This window comes from Hylobates moloch, unplaced genomic scaffold (assembly GCF_009828535.3).
Source record: "Hylobates moloch isolate HMO894 unplaced genomic scaffold, HMol_V3 SCAFFOLD_5, whole genome shotgun sequence".
Taxonomy (NCBI): domain Eukaryota; kingdom Metazoa; phylum Chordata; class Mammalia; order Primates; family Hylobatidae; genus Hylobates; species Hylobates moloch.
In genome coordinates this window covers 71,652,030-71,675,972 of record NW_026652280.1, presented here as the reverse complement: position 1 = coordinate 71,675,972, position 23,943 = coordinate 71,652,030, and the positions used below count along the sequence as shown (strand labels likewise).

Genomic DNA, 23,943 nt, shown 5'->3' with positions numbered 1-23,943 from the left:
GGCGCCTGTAGTCCCAGCTACTCGGAGAGGCTGAGGCAGGAGAATGGCGTGAACCCGGGAGGCGGAGCTTGCAGTGAGCCGAGATTGCGCCACTGCACTCCAGCCTGGGCAACAGAGCGAGAGTCCGTCTCAAAAAAAAAAAAAAAAAATCCAGTCATGAAATGTCCAGACAGCAACCTGAACTGAGGATTACCTCAACTGTATAACCAGAAATAAGATATTCACATTTAAACCACTTTCTAAGTATGATACACAGCTAAACAGTGAGAAAAACCATCCAGCTTTCTGACTGAATAGTGTAGACAGATCACCTGGATCCTAAAGCCCACTGAAATGATGAAAGAATATTATCGTACAGGGCTAGAAATCTAGAAAGAGTGTCATTAGAAATCAAGAAATTTAGAGGGTTTCCAGGAAGTCAGGAAGCAAATCAGACTGAGAAAGAAAATACAAAGGAAAAAAGAGTCCGTATCACCATCAGTAAGCAGAAAATTCCAGAAGGTCCAACCTCCAATTAATAAATGCAAAGAATAGAAATGAGTCACGGACAATCATGGAGTGATTTGGTCAAAAAACATTGTCTTAGTGAGACAATTAGAACTTGAAAGAGAAAAGGTAAGAGCCGGAAATAAAGGAGTACTCCAAAACCAACAGGGAAAGGGGCAGGGAGGAAGAAAATATGCTCAAATGGTTCATTGTGCTCAATGGAAAATCTTTCTTGCTTTGTCAGTTTGAGGGTGCCCCAGCCTGCTCTTGGCAGTTTGGATATTCTTTAATGATAACATAGCAAGAACATGTGGAAAAATAGCAGAATAAAAATTAGAAAAAAAAAAGATAACATAGCAAGAACCAGAGGTATAAGTAAATCCTTTAAAAACATACTACTGACTACCAGAATTAAAGTCTGAAAACAGAACTATTAACAGCATTTGTTTTTAGGGAGTAAAGGAACTTTACCTTTCTTTTTGTATTCTTATAGATTATTTCAATTTTTTTCTTCACCAAGTGATTCTTATAATTGTTTAAAAACAGTTTAATAAAAGGCAACTATGGTAATATTCATATAGTCATGCTCTATACAGCAGTTAAAAAGAAATGAGGTAGAACTAGATATATTAATACATGGAAAAATGCCCACAATGTATCTTTAAGTGAAAAAAGCTAATTGCAAGGAAGGAAAATGTAAGGGTTTCTGGCTGGGTGCAGTGGCTCACGCCTGTCATCCCAGCACTCTTGGAGGCCAAGGCAGGCAGATCACCTGAGGTTAGAAGTTCAAGACCAGTCTGGCCAACATGGTAAAACCCCGTCTCTACTAAAAATGCAAAAATTAGGCGGACGTGGTGGTGCATGCCTGTAATTCTAGCTACTTGGGAGGCTGAGGCAGGAGAATTGTTTGAACTCAGGAGGTGGAGGCTGCTGTGAGCCAAGATGGCACCACTGCACTGCAGCCTGGGCAACTGAGCAACACTCTGTCTCAATCAAATCAATCGATCAATCAAATGTATGGGTTTCAATATCTGTGTGTTCTGTGTCTACCTGTGCTAGTAAATATCTGGGCGTGTTTGCATATATGTGTGTTTATGACTACATTAAAGTTATTTGTATATGCATAGAAAACATTCAAAAAGTTCACATGAAAATATTTACAACGCTGGCTTCCTCTGTGGAGTGAAAACAGGGACAAGTGACATGCCTGGGTGAAAAATAGACAACGTATACTCTATATATCTTGACAAGAAGCACCTTTGAGAGAATAAATTATCAAATTGTTAGCTTAAAAATTACTAGTTTATTTTACTAGGATGTTATCAGAGGTTTAGTATGTAAACTTACCTTGAAGGGTTCCAAGAAATACAGCTACAGCTTAGCTTACATGAGATCTCATGCTGCAAAGACCACTGGCTGAGATTCATAACATCTGGGGCCTCATAGATTCTTACTATACCATCTGCCGAACAGGTTGCTAACATAAGACCCATGTGCTTGGGAGCAAACTTCACATCAGTAACAGATGTTCTGCTATCCACCAGAGTTGTCCTTTTAACCTAAAAAAAGAAAAATTAACAATTTAAATTATGTACAAAAAGAAAGCATGGTAGAGTTGAAAAGACACACAGACTCTGGAATCACACAGAAACTCCTCTGTCATTCACTAGGTATATAAGCTTGGATACATGCCTGGGCCACAATTTCCTACAAGTACATGGCAAAATACCACATATATAGCTGGGAATCACTAACAAATTAGTGAGCTATAATTAATTACTCCCTTTAATGAAAAAAAAGTCTACCTCCAAAAGCCTACCTTTATTATATAAGTAATCTCTCTTAAGCAAACTGATCACAAAAAAAAAGAAAATGTTAGAATTTTCAAACAAGTAGTTTTGTCAAAGCATGCTGCAAGCATTAGACCCTTTAACAGTAAATGAGTCGGGCGCAATGGCTTACACCTGTAATCCCAAAACTTTGGGAAACCGAGGCAGGCAGACTGCTTGAGCTCAGGAGTTCAAGACCAGCCTGGGCAACATGGCAAGACACCATCTCTACTAAAAACCAAAAAAAAAAAAAAATAGCCAGGTGTGGTGGTGCACGCCTGTGGCCCCAGCTATTCGGGAGGCTGAGGCGGGTGGAGCGCTTGAGCCAGTGGGGCAGAAGGTACAGTGAGCAAAGATCGCACCACTGCACTCCAGCCTGGGTGACTGAATAAGACCCTGTCTCAAAAAAAAAAAAAAAAACACTAAGAAAGGCATGCAAATTCTTCTCTTAAGAATAATTTCCTGTTAATCCCATTTGGACCATTATTATTCTTTCTTTTTTTTTTTTTTCTTAGGGACAGGGTCTTGCTGTCACCCAGGCTGGAGTACAGTACCATGATCATGGCTCAAGTGATCCTTTTGCCTCAGCCTTCCCAGTAGCTGGAATGACAGGCACCTGCCACCATGCCCAGCTAATTTTTCTATTTTTATAGAGATGGGGGTCTCACTATGTTGCCCAGACGGGTCTCAAACTCCTGGCCTCAAGTGATCTTTCCATCCTCAGCCTCCCGAGTTGCTAGGATTACAGGTGTGAGCCACTGCACCCAGCTACCATGCACTTTTAAGTGAAGGCATTTAACAGGGACCAAAAAGAATGGTAGAAAGCAAGCTTTGTGATCACTGTAAAATTCCAACATCACATTTAGAAGTTATCTTCTGGCACATAGATAAGATGAAACTTTACTAAAAACATGAATAAGCTCAGATGCAGTGGCTCACACCTGTAATCCCAGCACTTTGGGAGGCTGAGGCAGGTGATCACTTGAGGTCAGGAGTTCAAGACCAGCCTGGCCAACATAGTGAAACCCCATCTCTACTAAAAATATTCAAATTAGCCAAACATTGTGGCGGGCGCCTGCAATCCCAGCTACTAGGGAGGCTAAGGCAGGAGAATCACTTGAATGTGGTCGGCGGAGGCTGCACTGAGCCGAGATTATGCCACTGCATACCAGGCTGGGTGACAGAGCGAGACTTTGTCTCAAAAAAAAAACAAAGTCAATAAAGTTTAGAAATCAACAGATTACTGTCTAGGGTTACCAAAATGCTTCTTAAAGAGTCTCAATATTAAAAGGATAATATTATGTAAACTTCAAAGATAACATCTTAGCAAACTTTTGTCTACAGACACCACTGAATAATTAATATAAACACAAAGGTTGAGAAAATAAATGCATTTGTTACAGTAGGTAGTCAGACATGAGCAGGGCAGCAGAGGACCCCACCCCACCAGGAATGTCAAGCAACCATCAGGTGATGGTCAGGCAGTTAAACTTGCTCTCTAAACTAATCATTGGTTGCAGCCAGTGCCAGGGAAAGGCAGTCTCCCAATAGATAGAAACACCTGAAACTGGTGATCAGCAGCTTCCTGATAAGATCTGAGGAGTTGGATGGACTGGGCTCAAGCATGTGCACTAAGAAGCAAAATGGTGGAGCTTAACTGATCTATGACCTTCTAGGAACATTCTGTTAAGGGAAAAACACCTCAAGTGAGCATCTGCACAACTCCAGTAAATACACTGCACATGCGGCCCCTCCCAAGCACTAGTGGGCCACTGCACATGCGGACTGCCCACCCCAAGGGAAGAATTAGAGAAGAGACGCAACCCCTGGGAAGCATGCCAATGTGTAATAACCCAAGTCCAAGATCAAACCATGCATTTGACTCTCTCAAGTCACCCACTTGGCCCTCTTCCAAGTGTATTTTACTTCATTTCTGCTGTAAAATTTTTTAACAAATTTCCACTCTGGCTCTAAAACTTATCTTAGTCTCTTACTCTGCCTTATGCCCCTAGGTGGAATTCTTTCTTTTGAAGAGGCAAGAAATGAGGCTGCTGCAGACCCATATGGATTTGCCACTGCTAATATATTAATGAAAGGTGACTAAACTAAATACAAATAAGTATCTCGAAATTCGAAGAAAAGTCCTTCTTATGCCACCACTCCCAAATCCAATCTAGAGTATACTGAAGTGACACACCTCAGACTTAACGCCGAAAAAACTTTTGTAATTCTATAAATTTCTATTCCCTCCTCCCCATAAGCAACTGTTTGGCTTAGGGAAGCCCTAGTGCAAAGGCAATCAGACATACTCCTCCCCCGAGAAGAGCTGTGAAACAGTCTGAATAGCCACTCAAGCTACAAAGCTACCGGAATTTAAACAGTGTGCTATTAGGACAAGGAGACATACAGACCAATGGTCCACAAGACAGCCCAGAATGCAATCCTCCATATATATAGCCATTATTTTCAACAAAGGTGTCAAGACCATTCAACAGGGGAAAGAACGGTCTTTTTAATAAATGGTGCTGGAAAAACTAGATTTCAGCACCCTAACATTTTTTAATGACTGAAATAAATAATTTTTACCAGGCCCTTGCTTGCTTGCACGTTAACCACTCACTTTTTGCTGAATATCCCTTGTTGCCACAATATAATGATAAACTGTTGATGTACTGATTCTTTGTCAATCAAGAGAAGATAACTTCAGCGTCATGTAAAGAAAAATGTTGCCAGAAGAAATGAATGGCTTTAAAGACACTGTGACCAGCTGCTAACAACCAGACATCTGGTTGCTCAAGGTGTTATCTGAGACTAAAAAAACACAGACTTTTCCACTAGATTCTGTGAAACTCCCCCTCCCTTACTAGCTATAGTCACATAAAAACTACGCTTCCTTTTTTTTTTTGGGTATTTTCGTCATGGAACGGCTGTTCCGCCTTGTACTGTCCACCCCTCAGCCTCCATGTGGGGGGGCCAGTGACCACCTTTTTTTAGTAGAGACGGGGTTTCACCGTGGTCTCGATCTCCTGACCTCGTGATCCGCCCGCCTCGGCCTCCCAAAGTGCTGGGATTACAAGCGTGAGCCACCGCGCCCGGCCTCCATCTTCTTACTTTAGCCAAATCGAATAAACCTTTCTCTATCTCCAAGTACCGGTGACTCAGTGTTTGCTCTCAGCTCCACATTGGGGATACAAGCCTGAATTGAGGATTCTATAACAACCTTCGAAGAAAACATTGGGGAAAGTCTTCATGACACTGGATTTGGCAATGCTTTCCTGGATATAACACCAAAAGCATGGGAAACAAAAGAAAAAAATTTAGATAAACTAGACTTCAAAATCTTAAAATTTTGTGCATCAAAGGAAACCACCAAGAGTGAAAAAGGCAACCCACAGAATGGGAGAAAATATTTGCAAATCATTTACAGGTTGTGCATATCAAATCCAAAAATCTGAAATCTGAAATGCTCCAAACTCCAAAACTTTTTGAGCATTGGCATGATGCTCAAAGAAAATGCTTATTGAAGCATTCTGAATTTCAAATTTTTGGATTCAGAATGCTTAACTGGGGCTGGGCACGGTGGCTCACGCCTGTAATCCCAGCACTCTGGGGGGCCAAGGTGGAGGATCGCTTGAACCCAAGAGTTCAAGACCAGCCTGCACAACTCTATTAAGTAAATAAACAAGTAGGCAAATGCTTAACTGGTAAGTATAAATGCAAATATTCGAAAATCCAAAATCCGAAATCCAAAACATTTCTGAATCCTGGCATTATGGATAAGGAATACTCAACCTATAACAGATAAGGGATTAATATCCAGAATATATAAAGAACTCCTACAACAACAAAAAACCCAATTTAAGAAAATGGGCAAAGGATATGAATAGTATTTTCCCAAGGAAGACATACAATTGACCAATGAGCACATGAAAATATGGTCAACATCAGTAATTATTAGAGAAATGCAAATCAGAACCACAATGGAGATACCACTTCACAACACAGTCACTAGGATGGCTACAATAAAAAGCACAACAAGTGCTGATGAAGATTTGGAAAAATTGGAATCCTTGAGCATTGCTGGTAGGAATGTAAAATGGTGTAGCTGCTATGGAAAAGTCTGACAGTTCCTAAAAACGTGAAACATAGAACTACCATATGAGCCAGCAATTCTACTCCTAGGTATATTTCCAGAAGAATCGAAAGCACGGTCTCAAACATTTATCTGTACAACAATGCTCATAAGTAGTAGTATTCACAATAGCCACGAAGTGGAAACAACCCAAGGGTCCATCTACAAATGAATGGATAAACAAAATGTGGTATACACACACAATGGAATATTACCCAGCCATAAAAAGGAATAAAGTTAATATATGCTACAACATGGACAGACCATGAAAACATTTTACTTAGTGAAATAAGCCAATCACAAATGGACAAATACTGTGATTCCACTTACATGCAGTACCTGGTCAAATTTATAGATAGACAGTTGAATAGGGGTAGAGGGAGGAGGAAGGGGGAGGCATTCTTTAACAATATGGAGTTTATGTTGGCAATGATGAACAGTTTTGAGTACAGATAACAGTGATGGGTACACAGCACTGTGAACGTAATTAATTCTACTGAATTATACCACTTACAAATAGTTAAAATGGGCCGGGCATGGTGGCTCACGCCTGTAATCCCAGCACTTCGGGAGGCCAAGGCAGGCGAATCATTTGAGGTCAGGAGTTCGTGACCAGCCTGACCAACATGGTGAAACCCTGTCTCTTCTAAAAAGACAAAAAAATTAGCTAGGCATGGTAGCACACGCCTGTAGTCCCAGCTACTCAGGAGACTGAGGCAGGAGAATCGCTTGAACCCCGGAGGTGGAGAATGCAGTGAGCTGAGATCCCACCACTGCACTCCAGCCTGGGTGACAGAGCAAGACTCCGTCTCAAAAAAAGAAAAAAAAACCAAATAGTTAAAATGAGGAATATTATGTTATACATATTTTACCACAATAAAAAATTGCATCATGGCCCTCATAGTGGCTCACGCCCATGATCACAGCACTTTGGGAGGCCGAGGCGGGAGGATTGCTTCAGTCCAGGAGTTCAAGACCAGCCTGGGCAACATGGTGAAACCCCATCTCTACAAAATAAAAAAATTAGCCTGTGGTGCAAGCCTGTGATCCCAGCTACTTGTGGGGCTAAGGTGGGAGGATCGCTTGAGCCCAGGAGGTTGAGATTGCAATGAGCTGTGACTGGCTCTAATGCAGTATCATGCATTAGGGAGGGCAGGTGAGGGGTAATAACAGGACACTCCCACTATATACTTCCTTTTGTTTCTTTTGAATTTTACACCATGTGCATGATTATCTATTACAAAAAACAAATCATAAAGGGGGAAAAAAAAGCATGCGGACGGTAATACCTTCATATGAAAATGCTGGAAAGAGTCTTGAATATAATTTAGTTCAATGTTTTCACTTTATAGATGAGGAACTTCAACAGCATACAGATTATATTATGGTCTTGCCCAAATTTAAACATCCAATCAGGCAAAGACAGCGATAAAAGCAGATGCAGATAAAGGAGAGTGTATTTTTTTTTTTCTGAGACAAAGTCTCGCTCTTGTCCCCCAGGCTGGAGTGTGATGGCACGATCTCGGCTCACCACAACCTCTGCCTCCCGGGTTCAAGCGATTCTCCTGCCTCAGCCTCCCGAGTAGCTGGGATTACAGGTATGCACCACCATGCCCAGCTAATTTTTGTATTTTTAGTAGAGATGGAGTTTCTCCATGTTGGTCAGGCTGGTCTCAAACTCCTGACCTCAGGTGATCTGTCCACCTTGGCCTCCTAAAGTGCTGGGATTATAAGCGTGAGCCACCGCGCCCGGCCGAGGACAGTATATTTCCTAAGAAAACAAAAGTAACCACAAAACAGAAGAAACAATTTTTAAAGAATTTTTTTTTTTTTTGAGACGAGTCTCGCTCCGTCACCCAGGCTGGAGTGCAGTGGCGCAATCTCGGCTCACTGCAAGCTCCACCTCCCAGGTTCACGCCATTCTCCTGCCTCAGCCTCCTGAGTAGCTGGGACTACAGGCGCCTGCCACCACGCCAGGCTAATTTTTTGTATTTTTAGTAGAGACAGGGTTTCACCACGTTAGCCAGGATGGTCTCCCATCCCCTGACCTCGTGATCCGCCTGCCTTGGCCTCCCAAAGTGCTGGGATTACAGGCCTGAGCCACCGCGCCTGGCCTTCAAAGAATTTTATTAACCCTAGGCCGGGTGCGGTGGCTCACACCTGTAATCCCAGCACTTTGGGAGGCCGACAGGCAGATCACGAGGTCAGGAGATCGAGACCATCCTGGCTAGTACAGTGAAACCCCATCTCTACTAAAAATACAAAAAATCAGACAGGCGTGGTGGCGGGCGCCTGTAGTCCCAGCTACTCAGGAGGCTGAGGCAGGAGAACGGTGTGAACCTGGGAGGCGGAGCTTGCAGTGAGCCAAGATGGTGCCACTGCACTCCAGCCTGGGCAACACAGTGAGACTCCGTCTCAAAAAAAAAAAAAAAAAAAAAAAAAAAAGAATTTTATTAACCCTTAAGAGTTTAAGGTTAAAAAAAAAAAGAATTTTAGAGTTAGGCACAGTGGCTCATGCCTATAATCTCAGCAACTCAGGAGGCTGAGGTGGGGCCAGGAGTTTGAGACTACAGTGAGCCAGAATACTTTAAAATCATATATTACTATCATAAAATATACTAATAGGTAAAATCAAATACAATGCAAATATTCTGGATTCATCATAAAAGTTATAAACAATGCAATGATGCTCCTAAGTATTGCTTCAGACCCAAGTTAAAATGAAATAAACAAGGAAGAAAAAAACATGGAAGAAAGAACTTTAGAACTGGTAAAACTAGAGGGGAGTGGTGATATTTTACCAATTATCTGAGGTAGCCTTCAGACTAATGCTCCTTGGCTGCTCATGTCTTCCCGGTCCCCAGAATACTAACAAATGTCTCACCCAGTGGCTCTGTCCTCGCAGTTTATCATTTGATTCTCCTACTATTTCTTCCCATACAGCAGCTGTTCGGTCAAAAGAACAGGAAGCCAAAACCTGTCCAAATTCAGGATGGGCCCATGTCACACGCCATACAGATCCACTATGTGTCTGGGGAATCAAAAAAAAAAAAAAAAAAAAAGAACAGAACAGATATTCATTATCCCAGGGCTTTTTTTCCCCTAAATACTTAGTTTATTCATATTTCATAAATACTGGTTTTACGTGAGGAAACAGAATATAGTTTTACTTCTATGGGAGGAGAAAACTGATCAACATAACATGTAAATAAAAAGTTAAATTCCAAAATGTTTTAACCTTTAGAAGACATTCTATATTTAGGATTGTAATGCTTCTGGAGTCCAGTTCTTCTGACATTTTACTAATAAAAGAAAAATCTAGCCAGATAAACTTGACTACTTCCAGTGCTGATAGTTGGAGAGTTGCTTCAGAGTTTAGCATAACCAACCTTTGAAACAAAGATTCTACAAGTCCACCATTTTACTTGCAAATTCTTTCTACAGAAAATATCCACCTAATAAAATAAATAACATTAGATTTATTTGCTCCAAAATCCATAGAGACAGAAAGTAGATTAGCGGTTACCAGCAGCTGGGAGCAGAGTAAACAAGAAGTGACTGCTAAATGAGTACAGGGTTTCCTTTAGAGGTGGTAAACAATGTTCTGAAATTAGAAGTGGTGGTGGTTGCCAATTTAATGAATATACTTAAAATCACTAAATTGTACACTTTAAATGGGTGCACATTATGGTATGTAAATTATAGCTCAATTTAAAAAATGCTTTTTTTTTTCATTTGATTCAACCAGGCATAGTGGCTCATGCCTGTATTCTCAGCCCTTTGGGGGGCTGAGGTGGGCAGACTGCTTGAGTCCAGGGGTTCAAGACCAGTCTGGGCAATAAGGCAAAACACCATCACTACAAAAAATACAAAAAATTAGTCACGCGTGGTGGTGTGCACTTATGGTCCCAGCTGCTTGGGAGGCTGAGGTGGGAGGATCACTTCAGCCTGGAAGGTTGAGGCTGCAGTAAGCCAAGACTGTGCCACTGCATGCACTCCAGCCTGGGTGACAGAGCAAGACCTTGTCTCCAAAAAAAAAAATTATTTGCTTCAAAAGTCTAACAATATATAGAGATTATAGCCATAAAATGCTTAAATGATTTCAACTGACAATATAGACTATTGATAATAGACTAGTGTAGGAAGAGCAAATATGGGGAAGCCCAAATCCTTATACCCCTCCTGTTGGCCAAGGGGTGGGAGGGGAGGGGGTTGGAGAAGGGATACAAAGGTCTTAAAGAAGTTCACCATCAAAAGAATTTGCTAGGTGCTTCTCAGGGAAAATATTGTATAATAACAAACAACATTCAGAAAATGTGTTTCACACTGTATAGCTAACATTTTTTACACTCAACAACATAAAAATAGTTTAACCAATAACTTCTACATGGTTACAATGTCACCAACTAAAGGTACATTTTGCACCCTTTTTTTTAACCTCGTTTTGTCCAGTCTTTTCTGTATCATCTTTAATTCTTACTTATACAGGGCTATAAAGTTAAAAATGCACACTAAGGCAGATAAGTTTTATTAGATTTACAGTAAAATGCAATCTAACTAAAGAATAAGGTTTGCACAAAGATGCTCATCACAATAAAATGGAAACAAATATCCACTAGTTAAGCAAAATGGTATATTTATTGGCTGTTAATAAAAAGCCTTTAAAGATATAGAAAAGTACATATGAAATATGTTAGGCTTAAAAGCAAGAGATAGGGGTTTCCTTTTGGAGTAATAAAAATGTTTTAGAACTAGAAAGAGGTGGTAGTTACACAACACTGTAAATGAAGTAAATGCCAATTAATTGTTTACTCTGAAATTATTAATTTTATGATAAGTTAATCTCACCTCAAAAGGTAGGGGACCTTGGATAGACCTTTCACAAAAGAAGATACATGAATGGTAAATAAGCATATGAAAAAATAATCAACATGAGGTATTAAGGAAATACAAATCAAAATCCAATGATTTTTGTGGTCACTTCTCAACTACTAAAATGGCTATAATAAAAAAGACAGATATCATCAAGTGTAGGTGAGGATGTAGAGAAACTGGAACCTTACACATGGCTGGTGGGCACGCCACTTTGGAAGAGTTTCGCAGTTTCTTAGAAAGCTAAGTATATACAGCCCATCAATTCCACTCCTACGCATCTATCCAAAAGAAATGAAAATATATGTCCACACAGACTTACACGGCACATTCTTAACATTACTCATAACAGCCAAAAACAAGAAACAACTCAAATGTCCGTCAACTGGTGAACAAACAAAACGTGGCAATATACGTACAACGGACTACTTAGTATCAAAGGAACAAGTTGACACATGACACAATATGAATGAACCTCAAAACATGCAAAGGGAAAGTGGCCAGACACAAAGGACTATGTATTTCAAAATTCCGTTTCTATGAAATTTTTTCTAGAAAGGATAAACCAGGCCAGGCATGGTGGCTCACGCCTGTAATCTCAGCACTTTGGAAGGCCAAGGCGGGCGGATCACTTGAGGTCAGGAGTTCGAGACCAGCCTGGTCAACATAGTGAAACGCTGTCTCTACCAAAAATACAAAAATTAGCCAGGTGTGGTGGCATGCGCCTGTAATTCCAGCTACTCAGGAGGCTGAGGCAGAAGAATTGCTTAAACCCAGGAGGCAGAGGTTGCAATGAGCCAACATCGCACCACTGCACTCCAGCCTGGGCGACAGAGCAAGACTCCAGCTCAAAAAAAAAGAAAAGAAAAGAAAAGAAAAGAAAAGAGAGGAGAGGCCGGGAGGGGAGGGGAGAGGGAGGGGAGAGGAGAGAAGAAATCTATGGAGACTGAAAATGGATCAGTGGTTGCCTGGGGCTTGGAGTGGGAATAGGATACAAAGGAATTTCTGAGTTTGAGAGAAATGTTCTAAAACTGGATTACAGTGATGACTACACAACTATGCAAGTTTACTAAAACTCACTGAACTGTACATTTAAAATGGATGACTTTTAAGGTATGAAAATTTCTACTCGGCCGGGCACGGTGGCTCACGCCTGTAATCCCAGCACTTTGGGAAGCCAAGGGTGGATCACCTGAGGTCAGGAGTTAGAGACCAGCCTGGCCAACATGGCGAAACCCCATCTCTACTAAAAACACAAAAATTAGCAGGGCGTCGTGGTGCGCGCCTATAGTCCCAGCTACTTGGGAGGCTGAGGCAGAAGAATCACTTGAACCCAACAGGCGGAGGTTGCAGTGAGCTGAGATCATGCCACTGCACTCCCACCTGGGCAAGAGAGCGAGACTCTCCATCTCAAAAAAAAAAAAAAAAGAAGAAAATTTCTACTTGAGTAAAGGTTTTTTGTTTTTTTTTACAGAGAAAACTATGTATGAAACATCACAACTACTAAAATATGTAAAGGCAAAAGGAATATTCTGAATTACTAAGATAATTATGTTAGAATGCTACAGAATTACAGATTTTCTTACTCTCAAATTCTGAGAAACACACTTGTTACTTTAATAGCGAAAAACAGTAAAATGTCTTCCCAGGAAAAGAACTACTGTATAAACATTATTTTCTCGAAACAATTCATAGATAACTATAAAATAAACAATAAATATTTCTGTATTTTTAATAACTGTAAAAATAAATACTAACCTTCCAGCTAGCAGTACAATGCCAATCACCACTTTCACTTTTATCCCAGACCTATAAGAAAATAAAAGGCAGATATTTTATACAAAAATTCCTACAAATTGATACAAAAACTGTAAGACTGAATCAGTGTACAAGGAAAGGGGTGAACATGTAATTCACAAAAGAATACAACCAGCAAGTAAACATTCATTCATTCAATTAAATATTTATTGAGAGGCTGGGTGCGATGGCTCACGCCTGTAATCCCAGCACTTTGGGAGGCCAAGGCAAACGGATCACCTGAGGTCAGGAGGTCGAGACCAGCCTAGACAACGTGGTGAAACCCCATCTCTACTAAAAATACAAAAATTAGCCAGGCATGGTGCCGCATGCCTACAGTCCCAGCTACTAGGGAGGCTGAGGCAAGACAATCGCTTGAACCCCGGAGGCAGAGGTTGCAGTGAGCTGAGATCACGCTACTGCACTCCAGCCTGGGAGACAGAGTGAGACTCTGTCTCAAAAAATATATATACACTGAGAACCCTGAATGTGTCAAGCACTGGGCCAAGCACCAAGGGATTCAGGAAGCTGAGCTCTATTAGGTAACAGAGACAATTAGTTACAGTCACTATGCTTGGAGACCATTTTAAACAGCAAAATCACCAATAGAAAGAACAAATAATCATTGCACTAAATAGATCATGAAAAACACCTGCTTACAGTATGAGCCAAAATAGAATATCGCCTGGTTTCACCTCAATGGGAAACGTCTGTCCTGAGACTCAAACTTTTCACCACTCCTCACACATGCACAAATGACTGCAAAAGCAGTGTGACTTTCGGGGTACAAGTGAATTTCAGAGTAGACAAATTCAAAAAATACAGAATCTACAAACAGGCTCAACTGTACATGTAACAAATGGTAAAGCAAAAATATTGAAACCAGGCATGGTGGTGCACACCTGTAGTCCCAGCTACTCAAGAGGCTGAGGCAGGAGGGATTACTTGAGCCCAGGAGTTTAAGGCTATGATCACGCCCGTGAATACCCATTGCACTCCAGCCTGGGCAACATGGCAAGACTCCATCTCAAAACAAAAAAATTGAACCTTATTATCCAGAAAAAATATAGATTACAATAAGAAGGTGCCAATTTCACCTGTTAAAAATGTAGTGAGGGCAATAACATTATCAAATTAATACTATCACTGGCAGTATAAAACGGTATGACCTGCAAAATAGCAATTTGTCAATTCTCTTCAATAGTTTTTAAAATATCCACTAATTTATCTTCTAGAATTAGCCTAAGAAAATCATTCAAAATACATAAAATGCTAAACTAATGAAAATTTTCAGTGCAACACTATTTCTGACAAGACATATACGTATATACACACACTCTACCATGACAACTTAAAACGTTAAAGGAAAAACAGAGGAAATCAATAAATATTAACACACAGTAGCAACAAGTCTATAATTTTTTCACTTTCTAAAAAGAAAAATATATTACTTGCTCAATTAAAAATATATACAAATAAATACATGGCCCCTCCTTTAAAAAAAAAAAAGTACTCTGGAATAAATGGACCTAACAGGGCTGGGCAAGGTGACTCACACCTGTAATCCCAGCATTCTGGGAGGCTGAGGTGAGAGGATCACTTGAGCCCAGGAGTTCGAGACTAGCCTGGGCAACGCAGCAAGACTCTGCCACTACAAAAAAAAGTTTTTTAATTGGCCAGGCGTGGTGGCGTGCACCTGTAGTCCCAGCTACTGGGGAGGCTGAGGTGGGAGGATGGCTTGAACCTGGTATGTTGAGGCTGCAACAAGCCAAGATAGCACCACTGCACTCCAGCCTGGGTGACAGAGCCAGACTCTGTCTCAAAAAAAAAGAAAAAAGAAAAAAGAAAAAAAAATTATACTAAGTGAAATAAACCAAATATAAAAGGGCGAATATTCTATGATTCTGTTTATCTGAGGTACCTAGAATATGCAAATTAATAGAAAGCAGTAGAATAGAGGTTACCAGAGAATGGGGTGGGGGAACAGGGTGCTCTCGGGTACAGTTTCAGCTTAGGATGATGAAAAGGTTCTGGAGATGGGCAGTGGCGACACTGCACAGCAATGTGAATGCTGTGCTCAATGCCACTGAATTCTACACTTTAAAACGGTTAACGTGGGCCGGGCGCGGTGGCTCACGCCTGTAATCCTAGCACTTTGGGAGGCCGAGGTGGGCAGATCACGAGGTTAGGAGATCGAGACCATCCTGGCTAACATGGTGAAACCCTGTCTCTACTAAAAATACAAAAAATTAGCCGGGCGTGGTGGTGGGCGCCTGCAGTCCCAGCTACTCAGGAGGCTGAGGCAGCAGGATGGCGTGAAACCGGGAGGCGGAGCTTGCAGTGAGCCGAGATTGCGCCACTGCATTCCAGCCTGGGCGACAGAGCAAGACTCCGTCTTAAAAAAAAAACAAAAACAAAAAACGGTTAACGTAGTTTATTACAACAAAAATAAACTTGTTTTAAAAAAGAAACTACATCTTTTAAGAATTGCAACACTATTTATAAAAAGTTTACCTTTGAGAGATCACTGGTATCAAACTCGAATGTGAAAAAGGAAAAACTGTCCTTTAGATTTCCAGTTACTCTGGAGTTGTCGAGAACCAAATAATCCGCACTCCAGCTTTCATTTATCCTGCAACACATCTGGGAGGTTCCTAAATCTCATACAGCATCCCCACTTTAGAAATTCTGCTTGTCGGCCGGGCGCGGTGGCTCACGCCTGTAATCCCAGCACTTTGGGAGGCCGAGGCGCCAAGGCGGGTGGATCACGAGGTCAGGAGTTCGAGACCAGCCTGGCCCACATGGTGAAACCCTGTCTCTACTAAAAAATACAAAAAAATTAGCCGGGCGTGGTGGCATGCACCTGTAATACCTGCTACTTGGGAGGCTGAGGCAGGATAATCGCTTGAACCCGGGAGGCGGACGTTGCAGGGATCCGAGATCGTGCCATTGCACTCCAGCCTGGGTGACAGAGTAAGACTCCGTCTCAAAAAAAAAAAAATTCTGCTTGTCGGAAGTGTCTACAGACGTTTACGGGAACTTCAAGAAACAAACCCTCCGATTCCTGGGCAGCAAGCAGAGAAATCATCGGATGTAAATGGTTTGTATTTTTCTTCCTTGGCGTAACAAAGTGAGCTCCTGCTCTGAACCCACGGAGACAACCATGTGCCCTGGTGAGAGAACACCAGCGGGGCACAGAACTCGACGCGGCGCCAGCCAGGCAAAGTCTCCCACCAGGTTCCACTGCAGGTCCTCGGGTGAACAGCGCGGGCAAGACCCACGACGCCGAGGCTGACGGTGGGACACCCGTGTTCCCGCCCGCAGCCCCGGCAGCGCGGCCTGGGAGAGAGCCCGGCGTCCCCTGCGGGCGGGAGCGCGCACGTGGCACCAGCTGCGCAGGCGCACCGGAGGGCGGCCGGCGAGGCCGCTGTGACCCCACAATACGCGGGCGGGGAGAGCTTCCGCCCGGTCCAGCCAGGGCTCGCCCGCCACCCCACAGCTTCCAGGGGCGTCATTGAAACCAAGACACAGCCCCGTTCCCCGCGCCGCCCACCTACTCCCCCTCCTTCCGGGGTCGGCCCCGCCCGCAAGCGCCGCGCGCACCTTAACGCTCTGATCGCTGGAGCAGGTCGCCATCCGCCGCCCGTGGAAGTCGAAAGAGACATCGTGGATGAGATCCTTGTGGTCCGCCGCGATGCTGCGAGCCACAAACATGGTTTCCGTCGGGCCCGCGCCTCCGAAGAGGACAGTAGCGGCGGCGGCGCGCGGCCCACAGCCCAGCCAGACCTCGCAGCCGGGGAGCGCACGGCGCGTGCTGCCCACGCCCCCGCACCGCCCCTGCCCATCAAGCCCCGCCCACACATCCCTGTCCTTCAAGCCTCGCCCCACCCACCGGCAAGCCCCACACAGTCAAGTCCCACACAGTCCCTCGGCCCCTCAAGCCCCGCCCACGCCCCAGCCCATCATGACTTGCCCCACCCTCGGGTCCCTCAAGCCTCGCCCCGCTCCTGGCCCGTCAAGCCCCGCCTACCCCACCCCAGGGCCGTCATGCCTCGCCCCACCCTCCCGCCCCCTCAAGCCCCGCCCTGTTCCCGGCTCGTCAATCCTCGTCCCGCCCCCGGCCCGTCATGCCCTACGATCCTGGTGCGGGGTCCTCCAGGCTCTGACCGTTCGGCGGCGGAGGCTGCTCTGCAAAAGGCGAGTTACCTGTGCTGAGAAGTAGTAAGAGCTTATTGGTATACTGTGCAAATGAAGAAAGATGAAAAAGTGAAGACTGCCTCTCACGGTCCTCGGCGCTGAATCATTTAAGTCGACGTTTGGATGTGTTTCCCCCTAGACACGTGCCAGGCGCGCGGAGCAGGTGGAGAAGGCGAACCGTGGGTTTGGTCTGGAGCCGCGCTCCGCCGGGACGGCTGAAGAGCAGGGAGGGCCGGGGAGACGCCTGAGGGGATGACAAGCAGTCCAGGCTCGGCAGCCGAAGAGCGAAGGCTGGACGGAGAGGAAAGGATCAGAAGTAGTAGTTTAAATGTGTCAAGATTTTACAGGTAGAACAGGCCTGGGGGTGCTAGGAGCCACCACTGGGGTAGGGAAATAGTATGAATTAGAAGAGTCCGCTTGTAGAAACGTGTCATCCCGGGGGAAGGAAGCGGCCGGGGGAAGTGGGCTGCCTGCTAGCCGGGAGCCAGAGTCCTCCGGGGAAAAGGAAGTGAAGAGGGCCAGAGCCCCTGGGAAGAGGCCTGGCTCAGATCAAGGATTCTGCCAAAACCGGAAAATAGAGGAGCCTCTTCCGAGACGCCAACGACTCGGGGTTTTGCGTATCTGGAAAAGGCATTCTAGAGGGCGTAGTGGTAAAGTTAGGATGGGAGACAGTGGAAGCTTGCGTCAGGGGAGCGAAAGTACAGAAAAAAAAAAAAAAATGAGGCTGCAGAAGGGACTTGCCCTTTGGATTTTGGCCAGGAATGACAAAAATGTGAGGTATGGTAAAATTAGCAGGCTGGAAAGTGTTTTAAATGATTAGTCCCAGCTGTCCCCTGGTGGATTGCACAGAAACCTGCAAAGAGAAGTGGCGCAATGACCTGACCTTTTTCAACCATAAATAAGATTTTATTGCTACTTTTTTTTTTTTTTTTTTTTTTGAGACGGAGTCTTGCTCTGTCGCCCAGGCTGGAGTGCAGTGGCGCCATATCGGCAAGCTCCGCCTCCTGGGTTCACGCCATTCTCCTGCCTCAGCCTCCCGAGTAGCTGGGACTACAGGTGCCCGCCACTACGCCCAGCTAATTTTTTGTATCTTTTTTAGTAGAGACAGGGTTTCACCGCGTTAGCCAGGATGGTCTCGATCTCCTGACCTTGTGATCCGCCTGCCTCGGCCTCCCAAAGTGCTGGGATTACAGGCGTGAGCCACCGCACCCGGCCTTTATCGCTACTTTAAGAGGTGGGCCCCACCTCTTATGATAACTGATAACAACTATAACTTTTTTGAAGGTCAAAGACACTCATTTCCAAAGAAAGTGCTCACTATAAAAGTCCAATCAAAATATATGGATTATTATAAAAATATCAAAACAGTTTAAAAATTATTTTAATTAAATTTAAATACAGACAGTAAATAGATCAGTGGTTGCCAGAGATTGTCAGAGTGGGAGTGAAGTGTTGAACTAGGTGAAACAGTGGATTTTTAAAAATAGACTTTAGTTTTTAGAACACTTTCAGGTTCACAGCAAAATTGAGCAGAAAATAAGAGTTCCCGTATGTACCCCTACTGTCACACATGCACAGCATCCTCCACTGTCAACATCCCATACCAAAGTGGTACCTTTGTTATGATCAGTGAACCTACATTGACACATCATTATCACCCAAAATTCAGAGTTTGCATTAGGATTCACTCTTGGTGTTTTATTCTATGGGTTTTGGCAAATATATAATGACATGCATCCACGATTATAGTATCACGCGGAATAGTTTGCCCTGAAAATCGTTAGTGCTCCTGTTCATCCCTTTCTTCCGACAACACCTGGCAACCGTTGATCTTTCCACTGACTGCATGGTTTTGACTTTTCCAGAATGGCATGTAATGGGAATCTTGGAGTGGCTAGCCTTTTCAGATTGGCTTCCTTCCTTATAGTAATATGCATTTAAGCTTTCTCCACGTCTTGTCTTGAGAGTTCATTTCTTTTTAGTGCTGAATATTATTCCATTGTCAGGCTGTAACAGTGTTTATTCATTCACCAACTAAAGGGCATTCTGGTTGTTTCTGTGTTTGGGCAATTATCAGTAAAGCTCCTACAAACATCTGTGTACAGGTTTTTGTGTGGACATGTTCGCAACTCCTTTGGGTAGATACCAAGAAGCATGATTGCTGGATCATATTGTAAGAATAAGTTTAGTTTTGTTTTTTGGGGTTTTGTTTTGTTTTTTGAGACAGGGTCTCACTCTGTCATGGCAGACAGTCATGGCTCAGTGCAGCTTTAAATTCCGTGGGTTCAGATGATTCTCCCACCTCAGCCTCCCGAGCAGCTGGGACTACAGGCACAGTGCCACCACACCCAGCTAATTTTTCTATTTTTTGCAGAGATGGGGTTTCACCATGTTGACCAGGCTGGTCTCAAACTCCTGGGCTCAAGCGATCCTCCTGCCTTGGCCTCCCAAAGGGCTTGGATTACAGGCATAAGCCACTGTGCCTGGCCTGGTTTTACAAGAAACGTACAAACTGTCTTCCAAAGTGGTTGTGTCAGCCAGTCTTGGTAGCTAAATTACCATGTAATCCAGCACTTTGGGAGGCCGAGGTGGGCAGATTATCTAAGCTCAGGAGTTCAAGACCAGCCTGGGCAACGTGGCAAGACCCCCATCTCTACTAAAAATACAAAATAAAAATACAAAAAAATAGCCCCAGGAGTGGTGGTGGAGCTGAGATCGTGCCACAGGACTCCATCCTGGGCAACACAGGGAGACACTATCTAAAAAAAAAAAAAGAAAAGAATTTAACACAGGAAACTGATTACATATATATCCAAGGGGTTAATTAAGAGCAAAAAGGGAACATGTGAGATTACCCAGAGACTAGTAACTACGGGAAACTCTGGGCTGGAAGCGTGAAAGGGAAAATAATTTTACCCAGAGCTACCATCATTGACTCTGAGGCTGCTGACATTGGCACCTTCACCACTAGCAGGCAGAAAGCCAGGAGCCAATACTCCAGCTTACACTGCAGGCATCCAACAGAGCAACAGCCATGGGAGCCCACAATATCTGAACAGCTCAGGTTCCTGGAGCCTCTGCTAGTACTGCTGGAGCTAGGGCTGAGTGCTGCTGCTACTGCTGCTGTTCAAATCACCCCTGAGCAGGAAGCCAGGCTCACCCATTGCCACCACTACTCAGCTATGTGAGCTGTCTCCACAAATTGGAGAAAAGGTCTTCCTCCTCCTATATCTGAATCCCCTACTGTCTCTCAATGGCAGAACCTAACTAGAAATAGAGAGCTAATAAGAGTCTGGAAAAACAAGTTTGGAGGTTTCCAGTTCGTATTCTGGAAAGAATACAACCTACAATGAAGGCTGGGCATGGCAGCTCGCACCTGTAATCCCAACATTTTGGGAGGCAGAGGCAGGCAGATCACTTGAGGTCAGGAGTTCAAGACCAGCCTGGCCAACATGGTGAAACCCCATTTCTACTAAAAATACAAAAATTAGCCGGGCGTGGTGGTGAGCACCTGTAATCTCAGCTTCTCAGGAGGCTGAGGCAGAAGAATCGCTCTAACCCTGGAGGCAGAGGTTGCAGTGAGCCGAGATTGCACCACTGCACTCCAGCCTGGGCAACAGAGCGAGACTCCATCTCCAAAATATAAATAAATAAATAACCTACACTGAGTTAAGAAGCTTTCATATTTTTTTCCTCCTCTGAGCCAGTTTAAATAGCATAGGAACTGAAAGATTCCTATGAAGATTTTGTAGAAGATTCCATGAAGATTTTGTAGATGACGTTCACAAAATTTTATCAGCCTGATGCCTTTGGTGATGATAGGTATAGTTAATTTTAACTACCTTTTAAAATTGTTTTATTCATGGCCTCTTCAGATTTTTTACCTTTTGTCAAGACAATTTTGATCATTTATATCTTCCTTTAAAAAATCAGCCATTTTGTGCTGGGCATGGTAGCTCATGCCTGTAATCTCAGCACTTTGTGAGGCCGAAGTAGAAACATTGCTTGAGCTCAGGAGTTCAAGGCTAGCCTGGGCAACATAGTGAGACCTCGTCTCTACAGAAAAGAAATTAGCCAGGTGTGGTGGTGCACGCCCGTATTTCAGCCACTCAAGAGGCTGAGACAGGAAGAGGATCACTTGAGCCCAGGAGGCAGAGGTTGCAGTGAGCTGAAATCGTGCCACTGCACTCCAGCCTGGACGACAGAGTGAGACACTGTCTCAAATAAATAATCAGCCATTTCACTGAAATATTTAAACTTATTAATATAGAGTTATATATGTTAATGTCTTGCAATTTGTAAAGTCTCCATATCTGATGTAAGCCTTTTTTTCTTATTTCCATTGCTTTTTGTCTTACTACCTTTGTCCTTAACATTTTACTTTTTAATGAAGTATAGTACAGATTCCAAAATGTACGCATATCATAAGTGTACACAGCTCATTGGATTTTCACAAACTGAACACATCCATGCAGCCATCATCACCTCGAAAAAGGGAGCATGACTCACACCCTTAAAGCTCTCCTGTGGTCCCTTCTGGTCTTTACACCCCTCTCCCAGCAGTAACTACCGACCTCCTTCCTAACAGCATAGGTTGTGTGATGATTACTTTTATGTGTCACCATGGTTAGGCTATGAAGCCCAGTTCTTTGCTCAAACACTAGTCTAGATGTTGCTATAAAGGTTTTTCGTAGATGGGATTAACATCTGCAATCAATTGTGTTCCGTGAAAGGGTCATATTAATATCTACGAAGAGACCCTCAGCTGCCGAAGGAGCTGAGAAACCAAAGAAAGAGGCAGACAAATCCAGTTGGTCAGTTTTGGATGATTTATTAGGGGATTATATTTTGGGGGATTTATTAGGGGATTATATTTATTGACTTACTAGGGGAACTTACAGACAGAAGTCTTGGGTCTTGCAGTCTTGGGTGACTGCAAGATAGGCAGATCCCCACTCCATAACCCCCCAGACACACAGCTTGGGAAAAATGCCTACGTGCTCTGGAAGGAACATGTAGGTGGCTATGGGTATCACAGCCTGTGATTTCTGCAACAACAAAGGTGGTTTTGGAGGCAACTTACAATAAATAGGTGTTCCTACATAAAGAGTAATACATCAACTAGACATTTTGGAGGCATTCTCAAACTCAGGGTTAGTGGGAACTTACATGGTAGATTGGCATTTTAAATTGGCCAGGGGCGGTGGCTCACGCCTGTAATCCCAACACTTTGGGAGGCCGAGGCAGGCAGATCACCTGAGGTCAGGAGTTAAAGACCAGCCTAGCCAACATGGTGGAACCCTGTCTCTAATAAAAATACAAAAGTTAGCCGGGCACAATGGCGGGCACCTGTAATCTCAGCTACTCAGGAAGCTGAGGCACAAGAATCACTTGAACCAGGTAGGTTGACACTGTATCACACCACTGCACTCCAGCCTGGGTGACAGAGCAAGACTCCATCTCAAAAAAAATAAAAAGTCACTCTTGTCCCTACAAGTTGCCTTTAAGTAAAGGAGATTAACCTTGATAAGGTAGCTGGGCCTCATCCATCCAATTGAAGGCCTTAAGGTAAAAGACTCAGGTTTCCCAAAGAAAAAAAGAATTCTGCCTCAAGTCTGTGTAACACAGAAATCCTTCCTGAGTTCCTAACCTACCCTACATATGAGAGACTCAAGACTGCAACATCCTTTCCTACCCCATATCCAGCCCACCAGTTTGTCCTAAGGATTTTAGACTTAACAGCCTGCACAATCACATGAGCCAATTGCTTAAGAAAAACTCTTTTGTATTCCTAGAAATAAGAAAGAAAGATGTAAATATTGTCTTGTTTCTCTGGAGAACCCTGACTGATACAGATTTTACAGATTTTATACTGAGAGTGGTTCTAGAAGAACAGAATCTTTTTTTTTTTTTTTTTTTTTTTTGAGACGGAGTCTCGCTCTGTCTCTCACCAGGTTGGAGTGCAGTGGCACGGTCTCGGCTCACTGCAATCTCCGCCTCCCGGGTTCACGCCATTCTCCTGCCTCAGTCTCCCAAGTAGCTGGGACTACAGGCACCCACCACCACACCCGGCTAATTCTTTTTTATTTTTAGTACAGATGGGGTTTCACCGTGTTAGCCAGGATGGTCTCCATCTCCTCACCTTGTGATCCACCTGCCTCGGCCTCCCAAAGTGTTGGGATTACAGGCGTGAGTCACCACGCCCAGCCTAGAAGAACAGAATCTTAAGGATGAGTTTTCGGAATTGGTTCTGTGGTTTCTGGAATTGGTTCTCTAATCTGGTTGGATTTTAATGCACTAATGACTCTACTTCCAGTGGTAAAGGGAGCACCTATAGTGTGTTATGGCAATAGAGATACCCAAAATATCTCCATTGGACACTCCTACTCAAATATTCATTAGAGGCAAGGTTCTGGGTGACCATATATTTGCCACCTTAGAACATTTTTATCAAATTAATGAGTATAATGAAATTGGCTGGTGCTGTTAATTGTGCTTGACAAGATAGGGAAAGAAAGGATGAACTCAGGGTTTCAAACTCCCAGCTCAACTATTACATAACTGAATGGAAAGTTTCTGTCTGCCCTGAAAAAAAAGAAAGAAAAGAAAAGAAAAACACATCTCTCTCTC

The 23,943-nt window shown here is 43.6% G+C and overlaps 1 protein-coding gene and 1 long non-coding RNA gene across 4 annotated transcripts in view; one reads left to right on the top strand and one right to left on the bottom strand.

Moving 5' to 3' along the window:
* The window catches only part of SEH1L (SEH1 like nucleoporin), a 33,317-nt gene extending 16,376 nt beyond the window's left edge, over window positions 1-16,941 (bottom strand). For 2 of the 3 annotated variants that reach the window (XM_032152871.2, XM_032152869.2), the window contains exons 1-4: window positions 16,720-16,941; window positions 13,078-13,128; window positions 9,332-9,478; window positions 1,834-2,045 (exon numbers count right to left, since the gene is read on the bottom strand). In XM_032152871.2, coding sequence (XP_032008762.1) covers window positions 1,834-2,045; window positions 9,332-9,478; window positions 13,078-13,128; window positions 16,720-16,830 — 521 coding nt within the window. In that variant the 5' untranslated portion in view covers window positions 16,831-16,941. Of the gene's footprint in view, window positions 1-1,833; window positions 2,046-9,331; window positions 9,479-13,077; window positions 13,129-15,630; window positions 16,446-16,719 lie in introns of those variants that run through there. The other variant, XM_032152870.2, reaches the window with a different exon arrangement.
* Window positions 16,942-17,246: 305 nt separating this feature from the next.
* The window catches only part of LOC131383606 (uncharacterized), a 24,292-nt gene continuing 17,595 nt past the window's right edge, over window positions 17,247-23,943 (top strand). The window contains exon 1 of the long non-coding RNA XR_009213762.1: window positions 17,247-17,660. This is a non-coding gene — a long non-coding RNA (uncharacterized LOC131383606). The remainder of the gene's footprint in view (window positions 17,661-23,943) is intronic.